Source organism: Phoenix dactylifera, unplaced genomic scaffold, assembly GCF_009389715.1.
Source record: "Phoenix dactylifera cultivar Barhee BC4 unplaced genomic scaffold, palm_55x_up_171113_PBpolish2nd_filt_p 000343F, whole genome shotgun sequence".
NCBI lineage: Eukaryota > Viridiplantae > Streptophyta > Magnoliopsida > Arecales > Arecaceae > Phoenix > Phoenix dactylifera.
Window position 1 is genome coordinate 194,604 of NW_024067803.1, and position 23,791 is coordinate 218,394.

General features: G+C 40.3%; 3 protein-coding genes across 3 annotated transcripts; 1 reads left to right on the forward strand and 2 right to left on the reverse strand.

The window, feature by feature from the left end:
• Positions 1-2,737: 2,737 nt before the first annotated feature.
• Positions 2,738-4,266, reverse strand: LOC120105685 (major pollen allergen Aln g 1-like). Its single transcript, XM_039118358.1, has 2 exons — positions 4,010-4,266; positions 2,738-3,336 (listed from the first exon to the last, which is right to left on the reverse strand). Exons 1-2 carry the CDS (start codon positions 4,191-4,193, stop codon positions 3,032-3,034), a joined length of 489 nt encoding a protein of 162 aa, XP_038974286.1. The 5' UTR covers positions 4,194-4,266; the 3' UTR covers positions 2,738-3,031.
• A 9,080-nt stretch (positions 4,267-13,346) lies between these two features.
• On the reverse strand, positions 13,347-14,683 carry LOC103711447 (major pollen allergen Aln g 1-like). Its single transcript, XM_008797586.3, has 2 exons — positions 14,425-14,683; positions 13,347-13,895 (listed from the first exon to the last, which is right to left on the reverse strand). Exons 1-2 carry the CDS (start codon positions 14,606-14,608, stop codon positions 13,591-13,593), a joined length of 489 nt encoding a protein of 162 aa, XP_008795808.2. The 5' UTR covers positions 14,609-14,683; the 3' UTR covers positions 13,347-13,590.
• A 6,389-nt stretch (positions 14,684-21,072) lies between these two features.
• On the forward strand, positions 21,073-22,634 carry LOC120105695 (heavy metal-associated isoprenylated plant protein 5-like). Its single transcript, XM_039118370.1, has 3 exons — positions 21,073-21,216; positions 21,308-21,392; positions 21,492-22,634. Exons 1-3 carry the CDS (start codon positions 21,199-21,201, stop codon positions 22,148-22,150), a joined length of 762 nt encoding a protein of 253 aa, XP_038974298.1. The 5' UTR covers positions 21,073-21,198; the 3' UTR covers positions 22,151-22,634.
• The last annotated feature ends 1,157 nt before the right edge of the window (positions 22,635-23,791 follow it).

A 23,791-nucleotide genomic window follows, 5' to 3' on the forward strand; every position in this document is an offset into this window, starting at 1 on the left:
CGATGGCCAGAATTCGGCAGCCGGGGGGTTACTAGGAGCAGGGTGCAAATGAGGAAGATAGACGAGTCCACCCTCGAGTCTACCTCAGGGTCGGGCTCGTCCTAGTATAGACTGAGTTCCCTAAGGAATTGATTGAGTTCGCCGAGTTCGCCACCTGATTCTGATCAATGGTAGAAGCCGTCCAAGGTAGCTCGGCAGCGCTCGCCGGAGAATGCAGTTCTTGCCCTTGAATCGACAAATGTTGAGGTGGGAGCAAGTCAACTCAGTTCTGATCCTGAGTTGGATGCTTAGGCACGTAAGGCCTTGGGCCAAGCCCATAAGAGTGGTGATATGGGGCGGGCCAGTGGGCTAGGCAGTGTGGATACGAAGATGGCTGAGGCAAGATCTCGTGCGGCTAGCTTAAGTAGACTAGAAGCCCACCTTCAGACCGGTCTTAAGTGGGTCGTGAGGAGTCTGACCCGACTCAGGGTAGGGCTGTGACACCTCCTTTGAAGCCCCCACCTTCTGCCCCAAGGAGCGAGCCCGATCGACATCACCACCATGCTCCTCTCACTCCGACAACAGCTTCCATGGTGGGGATGCCGAGCGCCACTGAGGCCGGTATTTTTTTGAGCTCCTTAGTCGTGCATAAGTATCAAAGATCTTTTAGACAAATAATCAATGTAGGACTAATATATGCCCGCACGGGTCCTCATATACTCTTCCCATTCAAATATTGATGTCCTCGTCAAGATAAGGGTTTAAATCTATTCAAATCTAATTACAAATACCACTATCAGCCCATGGTCCGCCTTTATGAACCTATGCTGTAGTATTTCCTAGTCCACATAGGCTACGGGCCGAGTTCGCTCTGATACCATTTGTAACAATCCAAGACTTCATCTAAAAAGACTAGTCAGAAGATTTTTTTTGGGGCTCCTTAATCCTATATAAGTATCCAAAATTTTTTCGGTAAATAACCAATATGGGACCCAACATATGCCTACATGGGTCCCCATGATAAGGATGCATGACTATTGAGATTAGAAGAAACAAAATATTATTATTCTTCAGTATTCTAATTGAACAGTGAGACTTGCGTTGTGGAAGGTGGAAACACAACATCAAATCAACAATCTCTCACACATATAGACCGTCTCCAGTTCACATTGCTTATACTATGTAACACCTAAGTGGATATCATAGACAAAAAATCCAGAATTATCATGTACAGTTATTTTACATTAATAAACATAAAATCTACTATTTTTTTTCAATGCATGTTGCTCCAAATGAAGAGCAATTTTATCTCTTCTTTTAACAAATGCTCCTTGAGTTCTTCACTTTCTGTATATTAATAGTTGTAAATTGATATCCTTCCTATGATCTGCCTGCAAAATATTAGGAGCAATCACTTACATTCCTGTATGCAAGCTATTAGAAGATAGAAATATCGAAGTAATTGACTTCATACTTATATGCTCCATGCATGGCACAGCGAAAGAAGGCTAATTAATTAGTTCTTTTGATTTTGAAAAGTTTTGTTTTTTCCATCAGACATTTCTGATTTTCTTTGCATGAGTACTTTATGAGTCAATTAAGCCTGGTAATAAGGTATCAGTGGACAGCTGGGTATGGTCCATTCATGCCATAGGTTGGTCCAACTTAGGAAAATGTCTCTACATATATATATGCCTTGGAAGTCCCAAATGATTAATAATAACGACTGCCATGAGAGCTTGAGTTAATTAATATGGGTCATATGATAAACATATGCGAGCGGTAAAGGTTGAGCTGAAGCATTGTTATAAGGCTCCAAGACTAAATGACTGCCCTTTAGCCTGGATTTATTTTAGCAGGTTATTTGATAGAGCCAATTGAAAGTTGTGGATTTGAGCATTAGACTCCTCTGGCATGAGGTGCTTGAAATAGTTGCGAGGGCCGAACCTTGTAGCTATTGGACAGCAATTCAACATATCAGCAAGTCACGACTCTCTAAACTTCAAAAGCTTAAGCTATTAGAAGTATAGTTGCCATAAATTCTCTCTGTAAATTCAATAATGTAGTTAATTGATTTCTTGAGGTCATCAACCGAAGTTGATACATGAATAGTTGAATGTGAAACAAAAGGATGAAACTAAATCCTTATGTTATGGCGACTTTTAACATACAACTTAGAATTTTTGCTCCATATCCAAATCCCCCTGTATTATCTAACATATTTAGCATGCCAATGGCATCCACAAATTTTACAGCCAATCATCAAGATGCAAGAGATTGAGACAATTGAGCTTGAGAGGCTTTTGTATATATCAATGACATTAGAAAATGTATGAAATTTTAATAAATCTATTTATATATATAAAGAGTAGGCTCGAGGGCACAAAGCCATTTCCAAACGTTGTTTTCTGTACCACCAGCTGATCCCATGGAAAAGAGGGCAATGGTGCAGCTCTTGAGCAAATTGTGGCACTAAGCACCAATTCCGTCATGCCATGTGTCCAGCCAGTAATGCAGAAAAAAAAATGGTAATTGGCACAGGCTTTGTAGCATTTCTCTAATACAAAACTGAGTGAACAGTTACATGTATATTATCTTAATTGATAGAACAATACAAAACTATTGCTACTAACTGTAAATATGCTTAGAATCATAGGATGGACTTCAGAAGGTAAGTACTTTGCTATGTTCATTAATTTTTGCCGTTTATCGGGGAAGTGATATAGTGAAGGAAAAATTTGGAGTTTAGAAAACAAAATGAAAACCAAGAGATTTATGAACATAGAACTGCAAGAGTGTAGAGGAACACTCAAGTTCGTAGCTGCTATTATCCACTAAAACTTCTGATTATGTCATCCATATGAACTCACGTAATTAAGCAAAAAACACAACACACGAATAGCAGAGGAAATAAGGGATTCATGGCCCTTGTCTCGGGCTGCCTCATCAAGACATCACTTATTACCGCTCCCCTCCAAGACCAAGCACTCGCAATCTCTTCATATACAAGCACATACAGAGTACTATATATACTTCCAGCGTAAGAAGCTAATTAAGTGTATGCATCTGGGTTTGCAAGCAAAAATCCTTCCACAGCCTTCATTATCCCCAGGGGTCCTTCCATGAGCATACCCTTCTCCTCTTCACCAAGATCAGTGTCATCGAGGGTCTCGTATTTTAAGGTGAGCTTCCCGACACTGCTGCCATCACTTCCAAGCTCAAACTTGAGCTCAAATGAACACAGCTTTAGTCTCAGGCCGATGAGCCCTCCTTCGATAACTGAGTACTCGAAGATTTTGTTCTCGCTGTCCAACGCTTCCACGCGCTCCTTCAGGAAGTTGACCGGCCCCTTCACGGCTGGAAGAGTTGCATGGATCAAACGGACTGTGTTAGATTTTTTTTTCCTTTTTTTTTTGAGGAAAAATGGAGGAAGCGAGACGCTTTCCCCAGTTTCATTGAATGAAAAAGACCATGTTAGATCTTTTTTGCGCAGGAATGAACTATGTTAGATTGACAAATCATTGATAGCATAACATATCTAATACTAACCTATATTAATCAAGTATAATTATGCTGATATAGAGTGGAAATTTACATCTACATGACTATAGAGCATCACTAGCCAAGCCTCATCACAACTGAATACCTGTATTAGGTTGATGCTTCCATATGTTCGAAGCAAATATGAGTTTGAACTTTCAAATTCAATAGGAGCTATGGAGCCTCCATCATCGACTCGGTCAAACTTCGAGATGATCGATATTTTAGCTTTTAAGTACATGTCTGTTTAACTCAATGGTGAATTTATAGCAAATGACTCTCGGCTTGTAGTAACTGGTATTTTGCATCCAGATCAAATGACAAGAATTTTGATAATCAGAGTCGTATGTTCCCAACAGCTATGCAATTGAATTGTATTTATTTGTCTAATAATTAGCACGAAAGCATCCCGAAGCAGTGCTTCATGCAAAGATCATTTCTCAAAGCAGGCTCATCAATTCTTGCAACAAAGTCATAAATTTCTACGAACCTTCAGTGAAGGTATACTTTCTGACAGTGCCAACTCCACCATCTCCTTCGAGGACTTCGATGCTTGAGATGAACTGGGGGGCGATCTGAGGCATCAACTTATCAGCGTCAAGGACACCAGCCTTCCACAGCCTCTCAAGGGCAACAGTTGACGAGCACACCTCTGTGATGGATCCGGCAACCATGGTGGCAGGCAAGAAAAACGAAGACAACAAGGAGCTAATCAGAAGATTTAAGTGGAAGATGACGAGCTACGTTAGGGGAAGGTGACTCTACTTATAGATGGAGAATGACGAGTTATAGTTTGGCTATTGGCTCCGCGCCAAGCGTCTTTCAGCTAAACAAGGAGCCAACTAGGCAGGAGCGAGCCGAGTCAGGTCAAAGAAAATTGAGGATCGGCAGGGACGGCCATTATTTATGGATGGGTGAGATAGGCGTTAACCTGGTCAACTGAGACTACTTCCAATGTGGGACTAAAATAAGTAAAAACCTCACCAATCCATCTTGGTAATATTCGGTATATCCTCAGTCGCGTGTCATGCAACTCCAATGGATAGGTTTGAGTGAGGATTTTTCAAAAGGTTGCTTGGCCTGGTCAATTTGTTAGCCAATTGCCTTTTATTCTAGGAAAAAAAAAGGGATCTTTTTTATTAACTAAGAAGGGCTAATCCTCATGTTTCCTATCCTATATAGTCTCCAACATTGGGGATTGATCCCATTGGAATCGAATCCCAACCTCTTGCCTAGCTTGATGGTAAGAGGTAGTAACATTCAAAGAAGTGCTCGGTACATAGTTTAAAAAAAAGGAAAGAAATGGAGGAGGAAATAACATTCAATTTTAGTACACTCTATCGTGCATCTAGCTCAGTTTCTTTTTTTTTTTATGGAATGAGGAGGAAATAAGAAACTTTCTCCAAATTTATTAAAGAAGAGGATATGTACAAGAGAGAGACAAGAAGAAATTGCAAAGAAGAGCACAGAGGAAGAGATGCAAAGCATCTCCAAATGTTGTGGTAATCTTCCTTGACCCTTTCAAGAGCTGGATTTTCTTTTTCTTCCAGGAAGTCACAATGGTGGTGGAATTGGTTGGCCAGCCTAGTTTATATAGCCTCAATTGCCATATCAAATCCACCTCAATTGTCCAGCCATACATAGCACGACTTTTAATATAAAATTGTGCCAGTTTTTAGTATACATTCATTGTGAGATTAAATAAAATTGGAAGACTATTATTTTGTTCCCAATTATATAAAATATTGTATCGCCCTGAAATATAAATATATTCTATTTCTTATATGAGCGGTGAGTTAGGTATTGAAATGGTCAAATGATTAGGACTTTCCTTGGATTACATCAGATGGAAGGTAAGGTAAGCTATCAATATTCACTTATGAAATTGTCCTCTGGATCCCTGCTTGAACCGGAATTGTATTCTTAGTCCCCATGGACAAGAAGTTTCTTGCGCTCCATGGTTATGTTCAGTCCGAATTAACTGATTTTGAGGCTATATGACTAAAAAACCCCTCTATAACTTACAATTCCCAAATCCGTATTCACCTTAGTTGTTCTCGCACCCTAGCTCCAATATAAAAGACATGCTAGAATATACATAGTTAAAGTATATTTTATATCATTATTCAGATTTGTACGCATATTTATCAAAAATATACAGAAATAGGTGAAAAATGTACATAAAAATGCGAAAATTATAAAAAGTTCTGTAAAAAGGACCTGCTACAATTATACATAGTAATGAAAAGTATTCATTTTGCAAAAATAAATCCAAGTCTGCATAAGTGAACGGACATTGTATGCAAAGAGTGAAAAATACCTAATTGTCACAAAGGACCATGCTAGATGGATAGTATCATACACAAAAGAAGGTGAAAATAATAAGTCATCCAACACAAGAGAGAGAGAGAGAGAGAGAGAGAGAGAGAGAGAGAGAGAGAGAGAGAGAGGGTTGAAGGGAATTGATGGTGTCTTAAGGTGAAAAAAGAGGGATTTGAAAATGATTTGGAGTAGAGGATGGGAACAAAGCTTTCTAAGGATTTGGCAGGAAAAGATCAGTTAGTCAAGGGCATATATAGTATGTGAGGGAAGAAGGAACTAAACATTAAAACAAACTAGGAAAAGAGGCATTGAGAGATAAATTTTTGGTTAGTAGATATTATATGTATAATTCTGCTCTAATCAAGGACTTTGGGGCAATTACCCTTGAATTTTATATCTCCTAGAGGTCAAAGATGTGTACAGGGACCTCCACTTTTCTCGGTGCAAGTCTAAGTCTCGGCTAAGAGATATAATTATCAAAGAGGTGGCATGCTTCATTTTAATCAAAATAATTTCTTATATAGAATTTATGAAGGATGCTCGGTTGGGAAGTTGACAAAATGGATGTATGAGTGAAGATATTGTCAAGAACTATATTTTTTGCCAAGAAGTGTTGCGAGATGAAAGCACTCACCCTTCAATCGTACTATTCCCTTTCTGGATCCAAACTGTGGAAAGACGAATCGAGAAGAAGAAGAAGTAGAGAATAAAATCAAACAATCACAAAGACAACAATTTTACGTGGTTCACCCCAATACGGGTTACGTCCACGGAGGCCACACGCACAGATTCAATATATTCAGCAAGGGTTACAATGATCTCTCTTCCTGTTGGAGATTGCACACCTAGGGCTTACAAGAGAGATAGAACTCCAAAAGAAACTCACTACAGCCGCTCTCATCTCACCTAGGGTTCACCAAAAAACCTTATTTATAGGTTTTCAACACATAAGGAAACTTCCCTACGAAAAACCCTAAGTCAAAAAACCCATCTTGCCATCGTTTCAATCAATCGCGTGATCAGGAGTCGACTCTTCACTTTCAGGGGTCGACTCCTGATAAGTTCGAGTCGACTCGGACATCCTCGGGTCGACTCCAAGTATCAGCACCAAAACTGGCACGCTCTGTCTTCCTGAGAGAGTCGACTCCTGCAGAGCTGGAGTCGACTCCTGCAGGACTAGAGTCGACTCCTGCAGGACTGGAGTCGACTCCTGCAAGCAACCCAAAAAACTGCTCTCTGTTTCTTCACTGTGGCAGATGCGAGTCGACCCTCTCATCCCTGGGGTCGACTCAAGCTTCACATGAGTCGACTCCTAGATGCTAGGGGTCGACTCCATTCAATTGGTACAGAATTTTTCAAGCAAACTTGAGCCGAATTCAATTTGCAGTCGTTTCGAGTTTCGAGGCACATTTTCTCAACAATCTCCCACTTGCCGAGAAACAAGCCTGAAATAACCGTAACCCCATCAGCAACATGATCTCCAAATCATCCTCTATGTGTGTGAACCTCTGTCTTCACTTCTAGCTGTGAAGACCAACAGAAGATGCACATATGTGCAACTTCTCAAGAATAACCACCTTTGTCAACATATCTGCTGGGTTGTCCATTGTATGTATCTTCTCTAGCCGGAAAAAATCTTCTTCGAGGAGTGACCGAATAAAGTGATATCTGATATCAATGTGTTTGGTCCTTGAGTGAAAAGCAGCATTCTTTGCCAAATGTATAGCACTCTGGCTGTCGCTATACAACTTTGCATCGCCTTGCTCCATGCCAAGCTCTTTCATCAAACCTTGTAACCAAACCATCTCCTTGCTCGCTTCAGTAAGAGCAACGTATTCGGCCTCGGTCGTAGACAATGCTACAATCTTCTGCAATTTCGAAACCCATGAAACTGCAGCACTTCCCAACGTGAACACATACCTAGTAGTACTCTTTCTGCCATCAATGTCTCCAGCCATGTCAGAATCCACGAAACCATGTAGGCAAACATCAGGACCACCATAGCGTAGTCCTAAGTCTCTGGTTCCTTTCAGATACCGCAATATCCACTTCACAGCTCTCCAATGCTCCTGGCCTGGATCGCTCATGTATCTGCTCACCACTCCCACTGCATGGGCAATATCCGGTCTCGTGCAAACCATGGCATACATAAGGCTTCCGACCGCTGATGAGTAGGGTACATACTTCATCTCATCTCGATCATCCTGCGTAGTCGGACACTCCTGCTTAGATAACTTGAAGTGTGCGCCCAGCGGAGTACTCACAGCTTTAGCCCCGTCCATATTGAACCGCTTCAGCACCTTATCAATGTACTCTGCTTGAGACAACTTCAACGTTTTAAGCTTCCTGTCCCTGCTGATACGCATCCCAAGGACTTTCTTGGCTTCACCCAAGTCCTTCATTGAAAACTCCTGGGATAATTGTTTCTTCAGTTTCACAATCTCTCCCATGTTGGCACTTGCCACCAACATATCATCTACATACAGAAGTAGAATGATATATGAGCTTTTCAATCCCTTAAAGTAGCAGCAATGATCACCATTACACCTCTGAAACTTATTCTTCAGCATAAACTGATCAAACTTTAAGTACCACTGACGAGGTGCTTGTTTCAACCCGTACAAACTTTTCTGAAGTCGGCACACCCAATCTTTCTTCCTCTTCACTACATATCCTTCTGGCTGCTTCATGTAGATTTCCTCTTCAAGGTCGCCATGTAAAAATGCAGTCTTGATGTCAAGCTGCTCAAGATGTAAGTCTTTGGCTGCCACTATACTCAACACCATCCGGATAGTAGACATCTTCACAACTGGAGAAAAGATCTCGTCAAAATCAATGCCCTCCTTCTGCTGAAAACCCTTGACAACAAGTCTCGCTTTGAACCTCTCAGAACCATCTGGTTCAAGCTTTAGTCTGTATACCCACTTGTTGTGCAAAGCTCTCTTCCCCTTCGGAAGTGGAACCAAGTCCCACGTCCTATTGGATGATAGGGAATCCATTTCATCATCCATGGCAAGCTTCCACTTGTCACTGGCTTCAACCTGCAAAACCTCCTTGTAGCTTTCTGGCTCACCACCATCCGTAAGCAACAGGTATTGTAGGGAGTCAGCATACCTAGACGGAGTTTTTCTATTTCTTTTACACTTGCGTAAAGCAATCGAGATATCAGCTGGAGGTTCTTCTTCTTGCTGTGCTTCTCCCACTGGCTCAGCAACTTCTTCATCGTCTCGAGACATTGTTTCATCATCCAGCTCTGCATATTCCGATTTTACAGCTTTGACGCCTTGGCTCGTCTGTTGCTGCAGGTCCTTGTACAGAACCTCTTCATTGAATACAACATTTCTGCTCCTGATGACTTTCCGATCTGTCGCATCCCAGAGTCGGTATCCAAAATCATCACCACCGTACCCAATGAATGTGCACTTCTTTGACTTTGCATCCAGCTTGGTTCGATTGTCTGCAGTATCGAGCACGTAAGAGATGCAACCAAAAGTACGCAAGTGAGATAGTTTCACCTCTTTCCCAGTCCATGCTTCCTCCGGCAGTCCAAGCTCCAATGCAACTGAAAGCCCTCTGTTGATCAGATACACTGCTGTACTGACCGCTTCCGCCCAAAAAATCTTCGGCAACCCTGCATGAAGCCTCATGCATCGTGCCCGCTCATTGATGGTGCGGTTCATGCGTTCTGCAACACCATTTTGCTGTGGCGTTTCTGGAACCGTCTTTAGTCTTCGAATTCCAGCTGAGGCACAATAAGTCTCAAACTCATCACTGCAGTATTCGCCCCCATTGTCAGACTTGAGACACTTCAATCTCTGACCTGTCTCATTCTCCACTAAAGCCTTCCACCTCTTGAACTTCTCAAATACATCGGATTTGTACTTCAAGAAGTAGACCCATAGCTTTCGGGTAGCGTCGTCGATGAACGTGACATAGTACCTTGCTCCTCCATGAGAAGCCACTTGAGTTGGTCCCCATACGTCAGTATGTACGAGTTCCAACTTAGAATTTTTCTTGGTACTACCTCCTTTTGAAAAACTGACCTTCTTCTGTTTTGACAGTACACAATCTTCACAGAATTCCAAATCCACAGATTTCAGATCTCCCAATTTTCTTTTGGACATCATCACCTTCATCCCTTTCTGACTCATGTGGCCGAGTCTCATGTGCCATGTCCTTGCATCAACAGTCGGATTTGCAGCACTGACGGTGGAATCAGTATCAGCTGTCATGTATAGTGTTCCTGACCTTACACCTCGAGCAATCACCAAGGCTCCCTTAGTGATCTTCCAAGCATCATCATTGAAGGTGGTCACAAACCCCAAATCCGACAACTGACTTACCGAAATCAGATTTCGAGCCAGTTTGGGTACATGTCGCACATCTTTCAGAGTTAAAGTCATCCCACTTGATGTCTTTATCTGAGCATCTCCCTTTCCTACGATGTTGCAACTATTTCCATCACCAAGATACACCTTGCCATGATCACCTGCAACATAGTTTGAGATGATTGCCTTGTTCCCAGTAGCATGGAACGAGGCACCTGAGTCGACTATCCACGACTCCGGATGAATATCACAGGAAAGTATCAGGGCATCATCTTCACTTGCAGTTTCGGCTAAATTAGCACTTGCTTTAGTGTCAGAACCACCATTGTTCTTCGACACTTTGCAGTCTTTTCTCAAGTGACCCTTCTGCCCACAATTCCAGCACTTTTCAAGAGGTCTAGACTTGTTTCTAGACTTGGATCGTCCACCCCTATTTCTGTCTCCCTTCTTTGAAGTCCTTCCACGTTCTTCAAAAGCCAGCGCGTTCCCAGATGAACTTGCTGATGGATCCAGGGTTTTTCTTCGAGCCTCTTCACTCAGAATAAGAGCTACCACTTCATCAAACCTCGCTGTAGTCTTTTCCGAAGAATTACTAACAGCCGTGATAAAGCCTTCCCAACTTTCAGGCATCTGACCTAGAAGAGCCCACGCCTTCACCTCATCAGTGAACGTGATCTTCACAGATTCCAATTGGGCACATAGGGTATTGAATTCACTCAGATGTGAATGAACACTCCCACTGTCTCTCATCTTCAAAGTGAATAATCGTCGAATCAGGAATACCTTGTTCGCTCCTGTTGGCTCATCATATATGGAAGCCAGTGTGTCCATCAAATCTTTTGCAGTCTTTACTTTGGATATATTGGCGAGGATCTCCAATGCCAAGGACAAACGGATAGCGGCGAGCGCCTTCTTATCAAGACGCTCCCACTTCTCCGACGGCATGTCTATCGGCTTCGCTTCTTCTCCGCCCAGTGGTAGATCCAGATCCTTTGAGAGCAAGTAATCTTCCATCTGTATCTTCCACACACCAAAGTTCTGTCCGTTGAATTTCTCTATCCTCAATCTTCCTTCGTCAGCCATTGGAACACAGGGAACGTTGCTCTGATACCAGTTGTTGCGAGATGAAAGCACTCACCCTTCAATCGTACTATTCCCTTTCTGGATCCAAACTGCGGAAAGACGAATCGAGAAGAAGAAGAAGTAGAGAATAAAATCAAACAATCACAAAGACAACAATTTTACGTGGTTCACCCCAATACGGGTTACGTCCACGGAGGCCACACGCACAGATTCAATATATTCAGCAAGGGTTACAATGATCTCTCTTCCTGTTGGAGATTGCACACCTAGGGCTTACAAGAGAGATAGAACTCCAAAAGAAACTCACTACAGCCGCTCTCATCTCACCTAGGGTTCACCAAAAAACCCTATTTATAGGTTTTCAACACATAAGAAAACTTCCCTACGAAAAACCCTAAGTCAAAAAACCCATCTTGCCATCGTTTCAATCAATCCCGTGATCAGGAGTCGACTCTTCACTTTCAGGGGTCGACTCCTGATAAGTTCGAGTCGACTCGGACATCCTCGGGTCGACTCCAAGTATCAGCACCGAAACTGGCACGCTCTGTCTTCCTGAGAGAGTCGACTCCTGCAGAGCTGGAGTCGACTCCTGCAGAGCTGGAGTCGACTCCTGCAGAGCTGGAGTCGACTCCTGCAGGACTGGAGTCGACTCCTGCAGGACTGGAGTCGACTCCTGCAAGCAACCCAAAAAACTGCTCTCTGTTTCTTCACTGTGGCAGATGCGAGTCGACCCTCTCATCCCTGGGGTCGACTCAAGCTTCACATGAGTCGACTCCTAGATGCTAGGGGTCGACTCCATTCAATTGGTACAGAATTTTTCAAGCAAACTTGAGCCGAATTCAATTTGCAGTCGTTTCGAGTTTCGAGGCACATTTTCTCAACAAGAAGTAGGAAGGAGGAGTAAGAATGCTCCACATATAATGTTAAGAAGTAAGAAAATTACGTTGGAGACAATTTTTATGGTGCTCTTCATGATGTGATCACTGATCTAATAACTCTTCTCTTAGAAAAATAAATAAATAGATAAATAATTTTTTATGTTTCTGGTAGATAAAGTTTTTGTCCCGAGATGTCAGCCAATTCTAAGACCTTTGTGACAATAATTTAATTTATTTTTAAACAAATTCAAATAATAAAATTTATACTTTTAAATTTTATTCGTATGAATATAGATTAGTTATCTAGACCAGCAGGCTGCCTTCGGAGTTCTTAAAAAAGGATTAAGAGAGACACAATGGGTTGTACTTCCTTTCGCTGTTCAAGAGGATTAGGCCCCACTTGCAAGAAAAATAAAATAAAAATCGTGGAGCAATTAAGTCATTAATAACTAAATATATTGCTAACCTGAGTTTCTTTTTTTTATAGCTATGTAGTTACTGGATTAACTAGGTTGCTCATCGTATTTCGTTTGGCGCTAGAGCAATTTGTCACAAACTCTGTTGACCCCCTTGGAATTTTGTACTCCGGAAGATTTTTTTTTTGTTTGATAAGTTGGGTCTTGCTTTGACATCCTTTTTTTTTTTTTTCTGTCCCATTCAATCATCTTGGTTGGATGGTCGAAGTTGAAACTTCGAGCAGTTGGCACCTTGCATACTCCAATAAATAGTTTATTTTTTAATGCAATTAGATGAAAAAATAATGGTCATGATAGCCGTTCCTAACCCACGAGTAACAAATCATAATCTTTTTCTAATTTCTCTCTAGGATTCTATTATTGCCATCATCACATCTCATGGTCGGGATTTTTTTTTTTGTTCATTGATGCACCTAAGGACTACTTTTCTTGTGCATTTCCGGTATTTCATCTCTCCCCAACACACACATTGCCTCATCCTTCTCATCTCAAAAATTTGAATATTTTAAATAATATGAGATGATACATATTTTTTTGACTATTTAATGCATAGATTAGAGATTTTCAAATTAAATTACATGATTTTTAGTATGTAAGCAATTTAGAAAATCATATATGATAACTTGGATCATAGGTATGAGATTTGTATCATCCAATCTAAACTTGACTGGATATGAATGGAGGTTCACTCAAGCGTAATCATATAAAGAGCAATAAAATCGATGCAGTGAGGTTGCAGCTTCTGAAATGTAAACCACACATTATTCATTTGAGATGAGAAAAACAAGCACATCCGAGAGGAATAAGAGATGAAACAAGGGAGCCGCGCCCTTCTTGAGACATCGCATCAAGATATCACCACTTATTCTCGACTTCTTTCAAGACAAAGCACTCACAATCCTCCCAATAAAAGCACACTCAAAGCAAACACTGAAAGCATGGCCAGCTACCATGACTCAGTCCTCTGCATGCAGTCCGAGAGCCTTAGGCATATGCGTCAGGGTTTGCAAGCAAAAATCCTTCCACAGCCTTCATCATCCCCAGCACTGCACCCATGAGCAGGCCCTTCTCCTCTTCGCTGAGATCAGTGTCGTCGAGGGTTTCATACTCTAGAATGACCTTCCCGACGGTGCTGCCATCGCTGGCAGCCTCAAACTTATGGTCGAACGAGTACGACTTCAGTCTCACGCCAAGAAGCCCTCCTTCGACGACAGAGTACTTGAACACATGCTTCTCGTTGTCCAGCACGTCCACCCGGTCCTTCACAAAGTTGGCCGGCAACTTCACAGCTGTGCAGAGTTGCATGGATTAAAAGTAATATTGTTAGATGGTTCATTAGTTGACCAGAGTGATTAATTTTGTCACTGCTTTTTTTTTGGTACATAATGATTCTTTGATTGTTTGATCAAAAAAAGAAAGGAAGAAGAAAAGAAGGATCGGAGGAGGAGGAGGAGGGAAGGAAAGGAAAAAGGAGGAACTAAAAGAAAAGGTGGCAACTTATATCGCATATCAGGCATTGGAGTGGTTGTATTTATTAAATCATGGGGGTTCAACAGATATGCAATGGACTCTTGTCTCTTCTCTATTAAGATCTACCGTTTTTATTTTTTTGTTAAATTTTTTTTTTCTTAACCGTATTCAGCATCTTTTGTGGTTTTTTTGGTCAATACCGACAAGCCCAGGCCATGTCCAGCTCTCACCAATATAAAAGAGCCACATCTGTTATCCACGTAAGTGCAGAGTCGTCTTCTTTTTTTTTTTCCTATTTTTAAGAATAGGCCTTAAAAAAAAACACATAAGGTTGTCATAAATTCATACCGTCGGTGAAGTTAAATTTCTTGATGGTGCCGACTCCGCCATCACCACCACCAATCTCTACACTTGAGATGTGTTCAGGTGCGAGTCTTGGCATCAAGTTGTGCACATCAAGGATGCCAGCCTTCCATAGCCTGCCGAGGGCTACCGTCGACTTGCACTCCTCGACGACGGATCCTGCAACCATATTGATTGGTGAAAAAGAAGGAAAGAAGAGAAGGTTGTTTTGTCTTTGATCAGAGAGTAATTTGAAGGATGGAATGGCTGAGGAAGGGCTGGTTCCCTATTTATAGATGAGCAGTGATGGATGCAGAGAGTTGTTAAGGCTGTTCTCTTGGATAAACAAGGAAGCAAGTTTGAGTAGTGGCCAAGATTGATGGTCCATTAGGTAGGTGGCCGCATAGTCAATTCGGACTGCTTGAGTGTAGAATTAGAATAAGGGAAAGCCTCACCAACCCATTTAAGAACTTCTTTAGCCTCTTACATTAAATTAAACCTTATATCTGGTCCATAAATTTTCACATCAAATCTTAGATCGTCAGAATTTTCATAACATGCTAATGTCCTCATGCTTAATGAGTCCTAGATGCCTCTGGCATAAGCCCAGAACCAAGATACAACATAATGTTTAAGTGCTTTTTTTTAAACACTATTCATGCATCAAGCTCTCAATCTCATTTGTTTGATACATCTGCAAGTCAACGCCTTGAATCTTGAGACTAAATTTAATAAAATTAAGTTAATTTGGCTGGTTTTTAAGAACATATATGAAAGAGCTATGTAAAAGAAGGACGCTGATTAAACTCTATACATGCAAACACCCATGCATGCGTGCATACATGTATCTGCTTACAAATTTTCAATTTCAAAGAATGTTTTATGATATATATGTTTTGCTACATCACTATTCCGATCCTCTTTAAATTATGTATGCATAAACATATGTGCATATATATGCACTTATTAGTTATACATTTAACATGATGATCAATAAGTTTGTTGTATAAAATTGCCATCATGGTATGTGTCTATCTTTCTTTTCTTTTTAAGATAAAAATGCAATAGGTGTTATATGAAAGGAAGAGGTCAATCTTCAACCAAACCACTCAAGCTAGCCATGTGAAGCCACCACGACCTTTTCCTCCTTTTAAATCATTTACTAATATAAGTATACGTCCTCTTCCATTGGTGAGCCGTTGCTTTCAATGTTTTCAGACCCACCGATTTGGGAACACCTACTACTTGGAAGTCTGAACTAGTAAACGTGCAGGCCTGCAAGGGCGGTGGTTTGCTTAATTTAAACTCGATTAACGACTTAGTAAGGTGACATGCATGTAGGACAGCAAGCCAACTTAGGACATATGACAAAGAAAAGATAACCTATGAAACAGTTTAATTTTCATTCGATACATAACTTCCACTTTGCTTAAAAATTTGTCAACTTCCACTTGCTGCACGGCCTAACATAATTCTCGACCATTATATTAATATGAGGCCATTATACACAAGCAACTTCAAACATTGAAAAGAATCCAAACTTGTTAATTAAGCATCATTATAAATAGGCATACCACTTTCAAGAACATATATAACTTATTTCAATCTGCCTAAAAGTGTGATCCAACCAATTTACTGTTTTTTTCTAACAATTAGGATGGAGAAGCCAGCTTTATCGGGCTCGGGATGATCCGGTCCAATCACTTTAGGGCATAGTGCTTCTGAGTCTCTCATCTAAATTTAGAATGACGACAGAATTTGAACTCGTGTCACTTAATAAACAACTATAATTACTTTACTGAGTGAATCCGTTAGCATACTCAATTTACTAGATAAATCAATTTCATGAACATCGACTGCTCACATAAAGAGAGTTTAATTTATTTTCTCATGTATAAGTTAATTGAAATGCACTTTCAGAAACAAACTATATGTTAATCAGAAATCACCCAGCTAACATCAAGATCATTTTATGGTCACTTTGTAAAAATAGTTTATGCAAACATTTTTGAGTCCTTTTTGAAATCTAAGCAGGGTAATACTAGAAACCACATGATTTTACTCGATATGAAGTGACTCGGGCATAGCACAATTAAGCAATGCTTGTGGCTGATTCAGTCAGCAGAAATTTTGGAACAACTCAAATTTCACAATTTGCATGAGCATTTTTCGGAAGTAACAAGAAATGTGGTTTCCTTCAAGGAAGAGAGAGAGAGAGTAAATGTGGCCACAAGGGCTCAACCTGCTTAAGCCATGCGCAAATATTAGGCTTCTACGACCCGAAAAGTGTTGATAGAGTTTTAGCAAGGCTTGGATTTGAGTTAAAGTTATGATGATGATCGATCTCATAACTTCATCAATAGCCATGCAAAATATCACCTCAAAAGGCTGATTGATTAAAGTGAATCTCCAACACGTAGAATAAGACGAGATTAATTTGATTTTGAGACTCAGCTGGAAACCTTATAGATTTACCAGTGTGACTAAATGCTCAATATAAAGTTTTGACCATGTCTCCGTTATGTAATCTTAATATTCATTATAATGTTTATTGGATTTAGAAAGTAAAAATGAAAACGACCCGGTCAAACCAAAAGTCAGGTAGGATCCCACTTTGAGAACAAAATATTGGGACAAGGCTTGATGTTTTCATGATTCATTTCTAGATAACCTTTTCTACAACTTAAAATAAGATCACCAAAAAAAGAAAAGGGACAGCCAGTTTATAAATGTTGAGAACTCATCAGGTCTTAATCAAGCCCTTGTATTCTTGACCTTATGTAGAGCCGCTGGCCTCCTTTTATTTTTAACTTTTCCTCTTCAAGAAGAAGCTCTTCTTGCATGTTGCCAATTCGGTGCTTTGAGAAGCTTTCACCTCCTTCAGAGTTTTGTGTAATGTGATCGAGAGAGAGAGAGAGAGAGAGAGAACCCTCAACCATTTCCCACCCTCTAATCCTTCGTTTTTAAGTTGGCTCAGGCCAGCCATGACCTGGATTTAAGTTGGACCGGAACAGTGATGGGTTCGTCTGAGCATGCGACTGCAGCTCTAGCATTCATTTGGGCCAATCTTAGCCAGCCTTTTAGAAACCTGAAATCCTTGCCTGACACAACGAATACATATAACTTTACATGCAGGCTAAAACGTTACACATCTAATTAGTTGCATGCGTAGATGTAGTTGATAGCTACCTAATAATCAAAAGTTCTCAAATAATAAGAATGCTCGTGCTAAAAAACATCCAGCCCTCAAATTAAATCTTGGGCCAGTCCTCACTTTTAGTACAACTCTAAAGAGCCCAAGACAATCTCATTGCTCAGGGTTTTGGTACCAATTATGCATGCAGAGCCCAAACTATTGCCCAGCCCAACCCATCCACCTTTATTTTAGAGTGGATTGCACATTGGGACTCGAAGCAGACATAGGCCCTGTTTGAGAGAGCTGTTGGCAGTAGAGCTGTTATAAAAAGCTGTTTGCTGTTTGGTAACTACATTTCTAAAGTGCTGTGGCACTTTAACATTTGTTTGGTAAATAACTGAGAAAGTACTTTTGCATGACAAAATGACCATAAAGGACATTACTAGTTTATACAATAGTGCATAATAAAATATAATATATATTAATACATAAATATATGATATAGTATAATATTAATGTAATGTAACATAATATTATTATAATATAGTACTATAACATTGTATACTATAGGATAATAATTTAATATAATATTAAATTATTTAACATAACATAATATTATATTATATTATATTTATAGTATAATACAATAATAAATGTATAAAATATTATAATTATTAGTATAAATTAATTTTTTACTCTTTTGATGACCATTTATTTCTCTAACAAATTTTCTAACTAGGTGAAAAAATTGGTTAAATAATTACTAATATTATTTATTTATTTATTTATTTATTATTTTATTTCATTGAAATATATTTATTTATTATTTTATTTATTTATTTATTCGTTCGTTTATATACATATTTATTTATTTATTTTTTTTTCTTTTTTTTCTTTTTCGGCGACATTGAGGAGAAGGAGATAGAGAGGGAGAGAGAGAGGGGGGGATGGTGAGAGAGAAAGAGGTGGTGCGATTGAGATTTTTGGGAGGAAAAAGAATGGGGGTATTTTGGTCAAAAATACAGCTTCCCGACAAAGCTGAAAACAGCATTTTCGGAAAGCTCCAAAATTGAGCTTCTGCCAAAAAGCTGTTTTCAGCTTCCCGCAAAAGCTGAAACAGCTTCTTGAAAATTTTACCAAACACAGTTTTTTACCTAAAAGTACTTTTGGAGGGCCAGAAAGTGCTTTTTGGCCCTCCAAAAGCTCCCCCAAACAGGGCCATATACGAAGATCTAATATTAAAAAGCTTATTAAAGAAACGGCTATTTGGACATTTTCCGTCCCCATGCAAGTTATATCGTTAGATTAGTGACTATATCAGCAGTTATGCGGCATTTTATATATATAGCTGGACAATATTTTAAAAGGCCGAAAAAAATCAAATACTCCTCGCCAGCCCAACAAAAATATATTTAACAATCAACAAGAAGTTGCTTTAGTGGCAAACATTTGCATTATTAACTTTATCTCCCATCGCAAGCGCCAATAACAACCATCACCGCAACTGCCATCATCTTATTCAAGTAAATCCTGCCCATGGCTAGGTTCAGGTTGTATATTCTCGTCCAAAAGAATTCACCACCTTTCACGATGTCAACCGTTGGATCACAAAATGGCCTCTTTCAACTCTGTGCAGGCGGCTGAAAGAAAGAGTCGGAATGCTTTAAGAACTATACGAGATGAGATTCAGCGGTTGATATCATGAAAAAAAGTGAATCATTCTTTCGCATGAAAGATACACCCGGACCCAATAATGGCCATCATTTTCATCATAATAGAAAAAAAAACGCTCTTGGGAGGTTCCTATTTGAGGATATTAGCATCACTGAAGCTTTGACAAAAATACACGAAGGGGAAGCAGTGCAAGAAAAGAAAGCTTTTTGTGCCAAAGGTGACTGTCTCCTGCATGACTGAAAGATAGATGGAAGGAAAGAAAAAAAAATCTCGCAGGATGTCAAAAGCTCACGAACCATTTAAAAGCAAAAGCAAAAGCAAAAGCACCAAAACAGCTAAGCATCATCACACTTAAGTCTTAACACGCCTTCGAAGGGAACCTGAACTCTCTAGAGAAGTAATCTCACCAGAAATAACCCAAAAGCTCCATACCTACAAGCAACTATTTTCCAGAGACTAGAATAAAAGTTGGCCAACTCAAAAGCTCTTTTGGAGTGACATACGTGGCCAAAACCTCCTTGGAGTTGTAAAGCTGGTGTTCCGCGCCAATTTCACTTCCATAAAGCCTATAAGCTTCTAGCAATTTCAATTGCCACCAAGAAGCCTTTAGCCAATGTGATCGTTGGCATACACTGAAAGGATACACTTACTTGAACATGAAGTTCTAGAGCAGTCTGAAAACTTACAGAAAGAGGTTGTATGGCCTCTGTAACTCAGTTGACCGACCGAAAATTACAACCTCAATAGACCAAAAACTTTGGGAAACTACTAGAAAAATGTTATATGGAACTTTATAACTTGTTACCATCTATGTGCTTTTGCAGCAAGAGAGATTGACTGTCCTAGCCGCACTGAAGGCAAACATGGCCAACTTAAGTGCTCGACCCTGCACGAACTCCATGCCAGCTCTAAAACAAGTGACTTCTCTGAAAATTCTCACAAGCTGGTGGACCAACTAAATACCCCTTCAGCTCATGAACTTGAACCTATGGGCATCCTTCCCGCCAAAAGTTTGTTTGGATGGTTGGGCTCAAAATTCAGTAGAATTTGTGAGTTGGAATAGTACAACCAGCAAGATCAAAGAATTACAAGCTGGGCTGGATCTATATTCATAAATATCCAAATTAGATTTAGAGTGGGCTGGAACCCGAATCTCATAGGGAGAAAAAAAATCTGAGATATTTATAAATATAAGCCTAATGCAGCCTGTAATCCTATGATCTTGCTAGTTGTACTGGCCCAACACATGTATCCTATAGGATTTTTTGCTCGATCATCCAAACAGACTCTAAAAGTGATAGCTATTCCAGCTATGGTAATGGTAGAAGCAACTTGTGTAAATAAGTTGACAAAGGCCGGCCATTCAATCCAAACAAAAATATCACCATGGGAAGTTCCGTTTCTATCCAATAACACATAGAAAACAAAATTCTTCCATCCATATCTCCTCCCCACTCGCCAAGAACCACACTTTTCTTTAAGACGAGGGATTCTTCAGGCGTGGATATCCTCCTTCCCCCAAAAGGACCTCTAATCTTTTGACAGAGAGGCCACCATCATGTTCACTTTAATTTTTGCTGGTCGGCGGGGATATTCTGATTACATTACAATCATACGCAAGTCGAGCCAAATCAAATTCCATGGGGCTACATACTCTAAAGAACAGACACCGATCCCATCCTTGCACACACACCCTAAAGATAAGATGATGACTATGACCTAAAAGTAAAAGCAGAGAGGAGAGAGCTCCTTTCAGAGCGACCCTCCTTGTCGCCCTCCTGTGATTCCTTGAGCGCCCCACAACTTTTGGCCTTCCATTATTCCATTCCCCGAGTACAAATTATGCCCACCCCGAATTCTTCACTGCGCATTCCCTTCCTAGGCTCCCCAGTGAGCTCCCAGAGTAGCCATACATAGAAGAAGCCTCCTTCTTCACCAATTCGAATTGTTTAGGTGAAACCGTCTCACCCATGCTTCCAGAACTAGAGGTATGGCAACCATGTCCCTGCATAATGATAGGAGAATGGCTTCATGTAAATAGTTCAATTCTGAGATTCTAATGTTCATCTACAACTACAGAAAGCTCGAGTAACAGAGTTGCATGTCCGAATGGACTGCAACGGCTGTGTGCAGAAGATCAAGAAGGTGATGCATGGAATTGATGGTAATGAATCACCATCAACTGGAGAAAAAGTTAGCGTTCGCTGCATGTTTTATTCTCCTGTGTGTGGAGTTGTAATCCTGTTGTCTCTGTTTTCTGTAGGTGTATATGATGTCTATGTCGATTCTGCTCAGCAGAAGTTGACAGTCGTAGGGAGGGCCGATCCTGAAAAGATAGTCAAAGCCATCAAGAAGACAGGAAAGATTGCCACAATCTGTTCCCACACAGAACAGGTTGAGCCCAGTGGCTCCGAGCAGCCACCACCATCCACTGAAGCCGCAGCAAGCAGCAACCCACCATCCACTGAAGCTGCTGACCAACCTCCAAGCATGGCCCCTCCTGCCACACCAGGAGAGCCCCCGCAAGAAGCCCCACCCGAAGAAACCAAAGCCCCGGAAATAAATCCATCACCCGAAGCCAAGGATGCCACCCCAACTGAACCTAGAGACGTGGAGGAGATCCACATGGTGCATCACTACCCACAGAGCTACATCTACAGAGAGCACTGGAACCAGTACCCTACTAGTGGACATGAGATCAGACATGAGGCTCCATACCACGTTACCCACAGCTATAGCAGCTACAGGCCATCCCCTTATGTAACAGGATATGGACACCTCCAGTCACCTCCACAGGACATTAGATATAGTGGGGCAGAAGCACACCATGATGGTTATTATCATAACCGAGGAGCTGGAGATGGAAACCAGATTACCTCTATCTTCAGTGATGAGAATCCAAATGCATGCAGGATAGTATGAGCAATGAATAGGTTGTAAGACGAGGGGTATGAGGAAGAAGATATCATAGCCAAAGGAGCTGCAGAACTATACTTCTGCATATATAAGAGTATTCATTAAGAAGCTAAAGGCAGTGATAAGGAAAAATAATGCAGTGGTGGCAGCTTTAAACAATAAATCTCTAGATGAGGAAAGAAGAGAATCGGATACTTAGCTTGCAGCAGAAGAGAGAATCTCCTTCATACATCTGATACTACTACAGATTAATCTATCTCTTGCCTAAGAGTCTTACAAAATTGTGCTCCACTGTATTTCTCAGTCCAGTATATGGCAAAAGAAGCTGCTCTAGATTTTTGTGAGAATTCCAACCTAGGTGTTGTAACAATCTAGTATATGAGACAGATGTTCTAGAGTTTGTTGAGAATCTCAACCTAGGTGGTACAAGGAGCAGCAACCATGTACAAACAACTAGTTGGTTATATAATTTGCTAAATTATTTTATTGATGTGATTGTTGTCATCAAAAAAAAAAAACTTGCATATGCTTTACAATGTCATCAGACTTATCAGTATCTACGAAGCGAATGAAAGAAAGTAGACCAACTTGCATGGCCGGGTTCAAATTGACAAAGTTTTTGTAAAGTTTTTGCTGCAAGATACAAAAAAGCTAAGAACACCAGGTAAACCAATAAAGGTACTATTTTAGATCACAATTAAAAAGTTGACCTTGGCACCTTTTTAGTCTTCTCCAACAACTGTGCCAGTAAAAGCCCCGGCTACATAATCCAATTTCTCATTGAAGTTTACTGCCTAACCATTATGGATGATAGTTTATTTTTCCACGATGAGAATAACAGTCTGATGCTGTACAGACATGAAAACTATATTAAGAACATAGAGCCACCATTTGGACAATTTTCCCCTTCCAACATTATGTTAAATAACATAATTCAATTAAATAACATAATTCAATTTCTGCCACAAACCATAAACGAATAACATGAGCAAACATTTCTTCAATTAAAATCATAAAACTACCAAATCCGTGGTACAAAAAGGTGGAATAAACTTGCAGATTGAAATTGGCAACGAATGTTATGTTAATGGTATTAGCCACAGACAATGAGCAGATATTAAAGAGTTACTACTGGCATAGACTCCAAAATTTATAACTTGTCAAATGAACTTGTAGAAGTTAGACTCATCAACCAAGCATCAACAGAGGCGTGCCTATCATCAACAAAGATATACTACTTGAAAAACTATGTCACAAAATCAATTTTTATATCATTATTGAGACTGATGAACAATTACCAGAGAAAATTAGAGTAATTTATAACATTGCTTGGCTGGAATTTTATAACTCTCTAAAGGCAAGAGTAGGGGAGCAAATTTGACCGAACCCAGAAAAGCCAACCAAATCTGACCCTTTTTGGGGCAGGATGTCAAGGATATTCAGTTCGGTCAGGTACAAGTTTTTCTTTTTCCTGATCTAGAGTTTAAGAGGGTCATATATGGGTAGAGCTTTGACCCAACTCAGGTTATGAAAATAGAGTTTTATTTGGGTCAGGATGAGTGATGACTTTGGGTATGGGATGCTGGGTCTCTTTTTAATACTTTCTGCGTAGTTACCTTGGACAGAGTCATCAAGAATTCCAAGGCT

Excerpts from the sequence above, each read along its gene's own strand:
- LOC120105685 (XM_039118358.1), bottom strand. The coding sequence starts at position 4,193 with ATGGTTGCCGGATCCATCACAGAGGTGTGCTCGTCAACTGTTGCCCTT. Across the intron at positions 3,337-4,009 it reads AAAGTATACCTTCACTGAAG|CCGTGAAGGGGCCGGTCAAC; the intron begins GTTCGTAGAAAT and ends CAACTCTTCCAG.
- LOC103711447 (XM_008797586.3), bottom strand. The coding sequence starts at position 14,608 with ATGGTTGCAGGATCCGTCGTCGAGGAGTGCAAGTCGACGGTAGCCCTC. Across the intron at positions 13,896-14,424 it reads GAAATTTAACTTCACCGACG|CTGTGAAGTTGCCGGCCAAC; the intron begins GTATGAATTTAT and ends AACTCTGCACAG.
- LOC120105695 (XM_039118370.1), top strand. Across the intron at positions 21,393-21,491 it reads GGTGATGCATGGAATTGATG|GTGTATATGATGTCTATGTC; the intron begins GTAATGAATCAC and ends TGTTTTCTGTAG.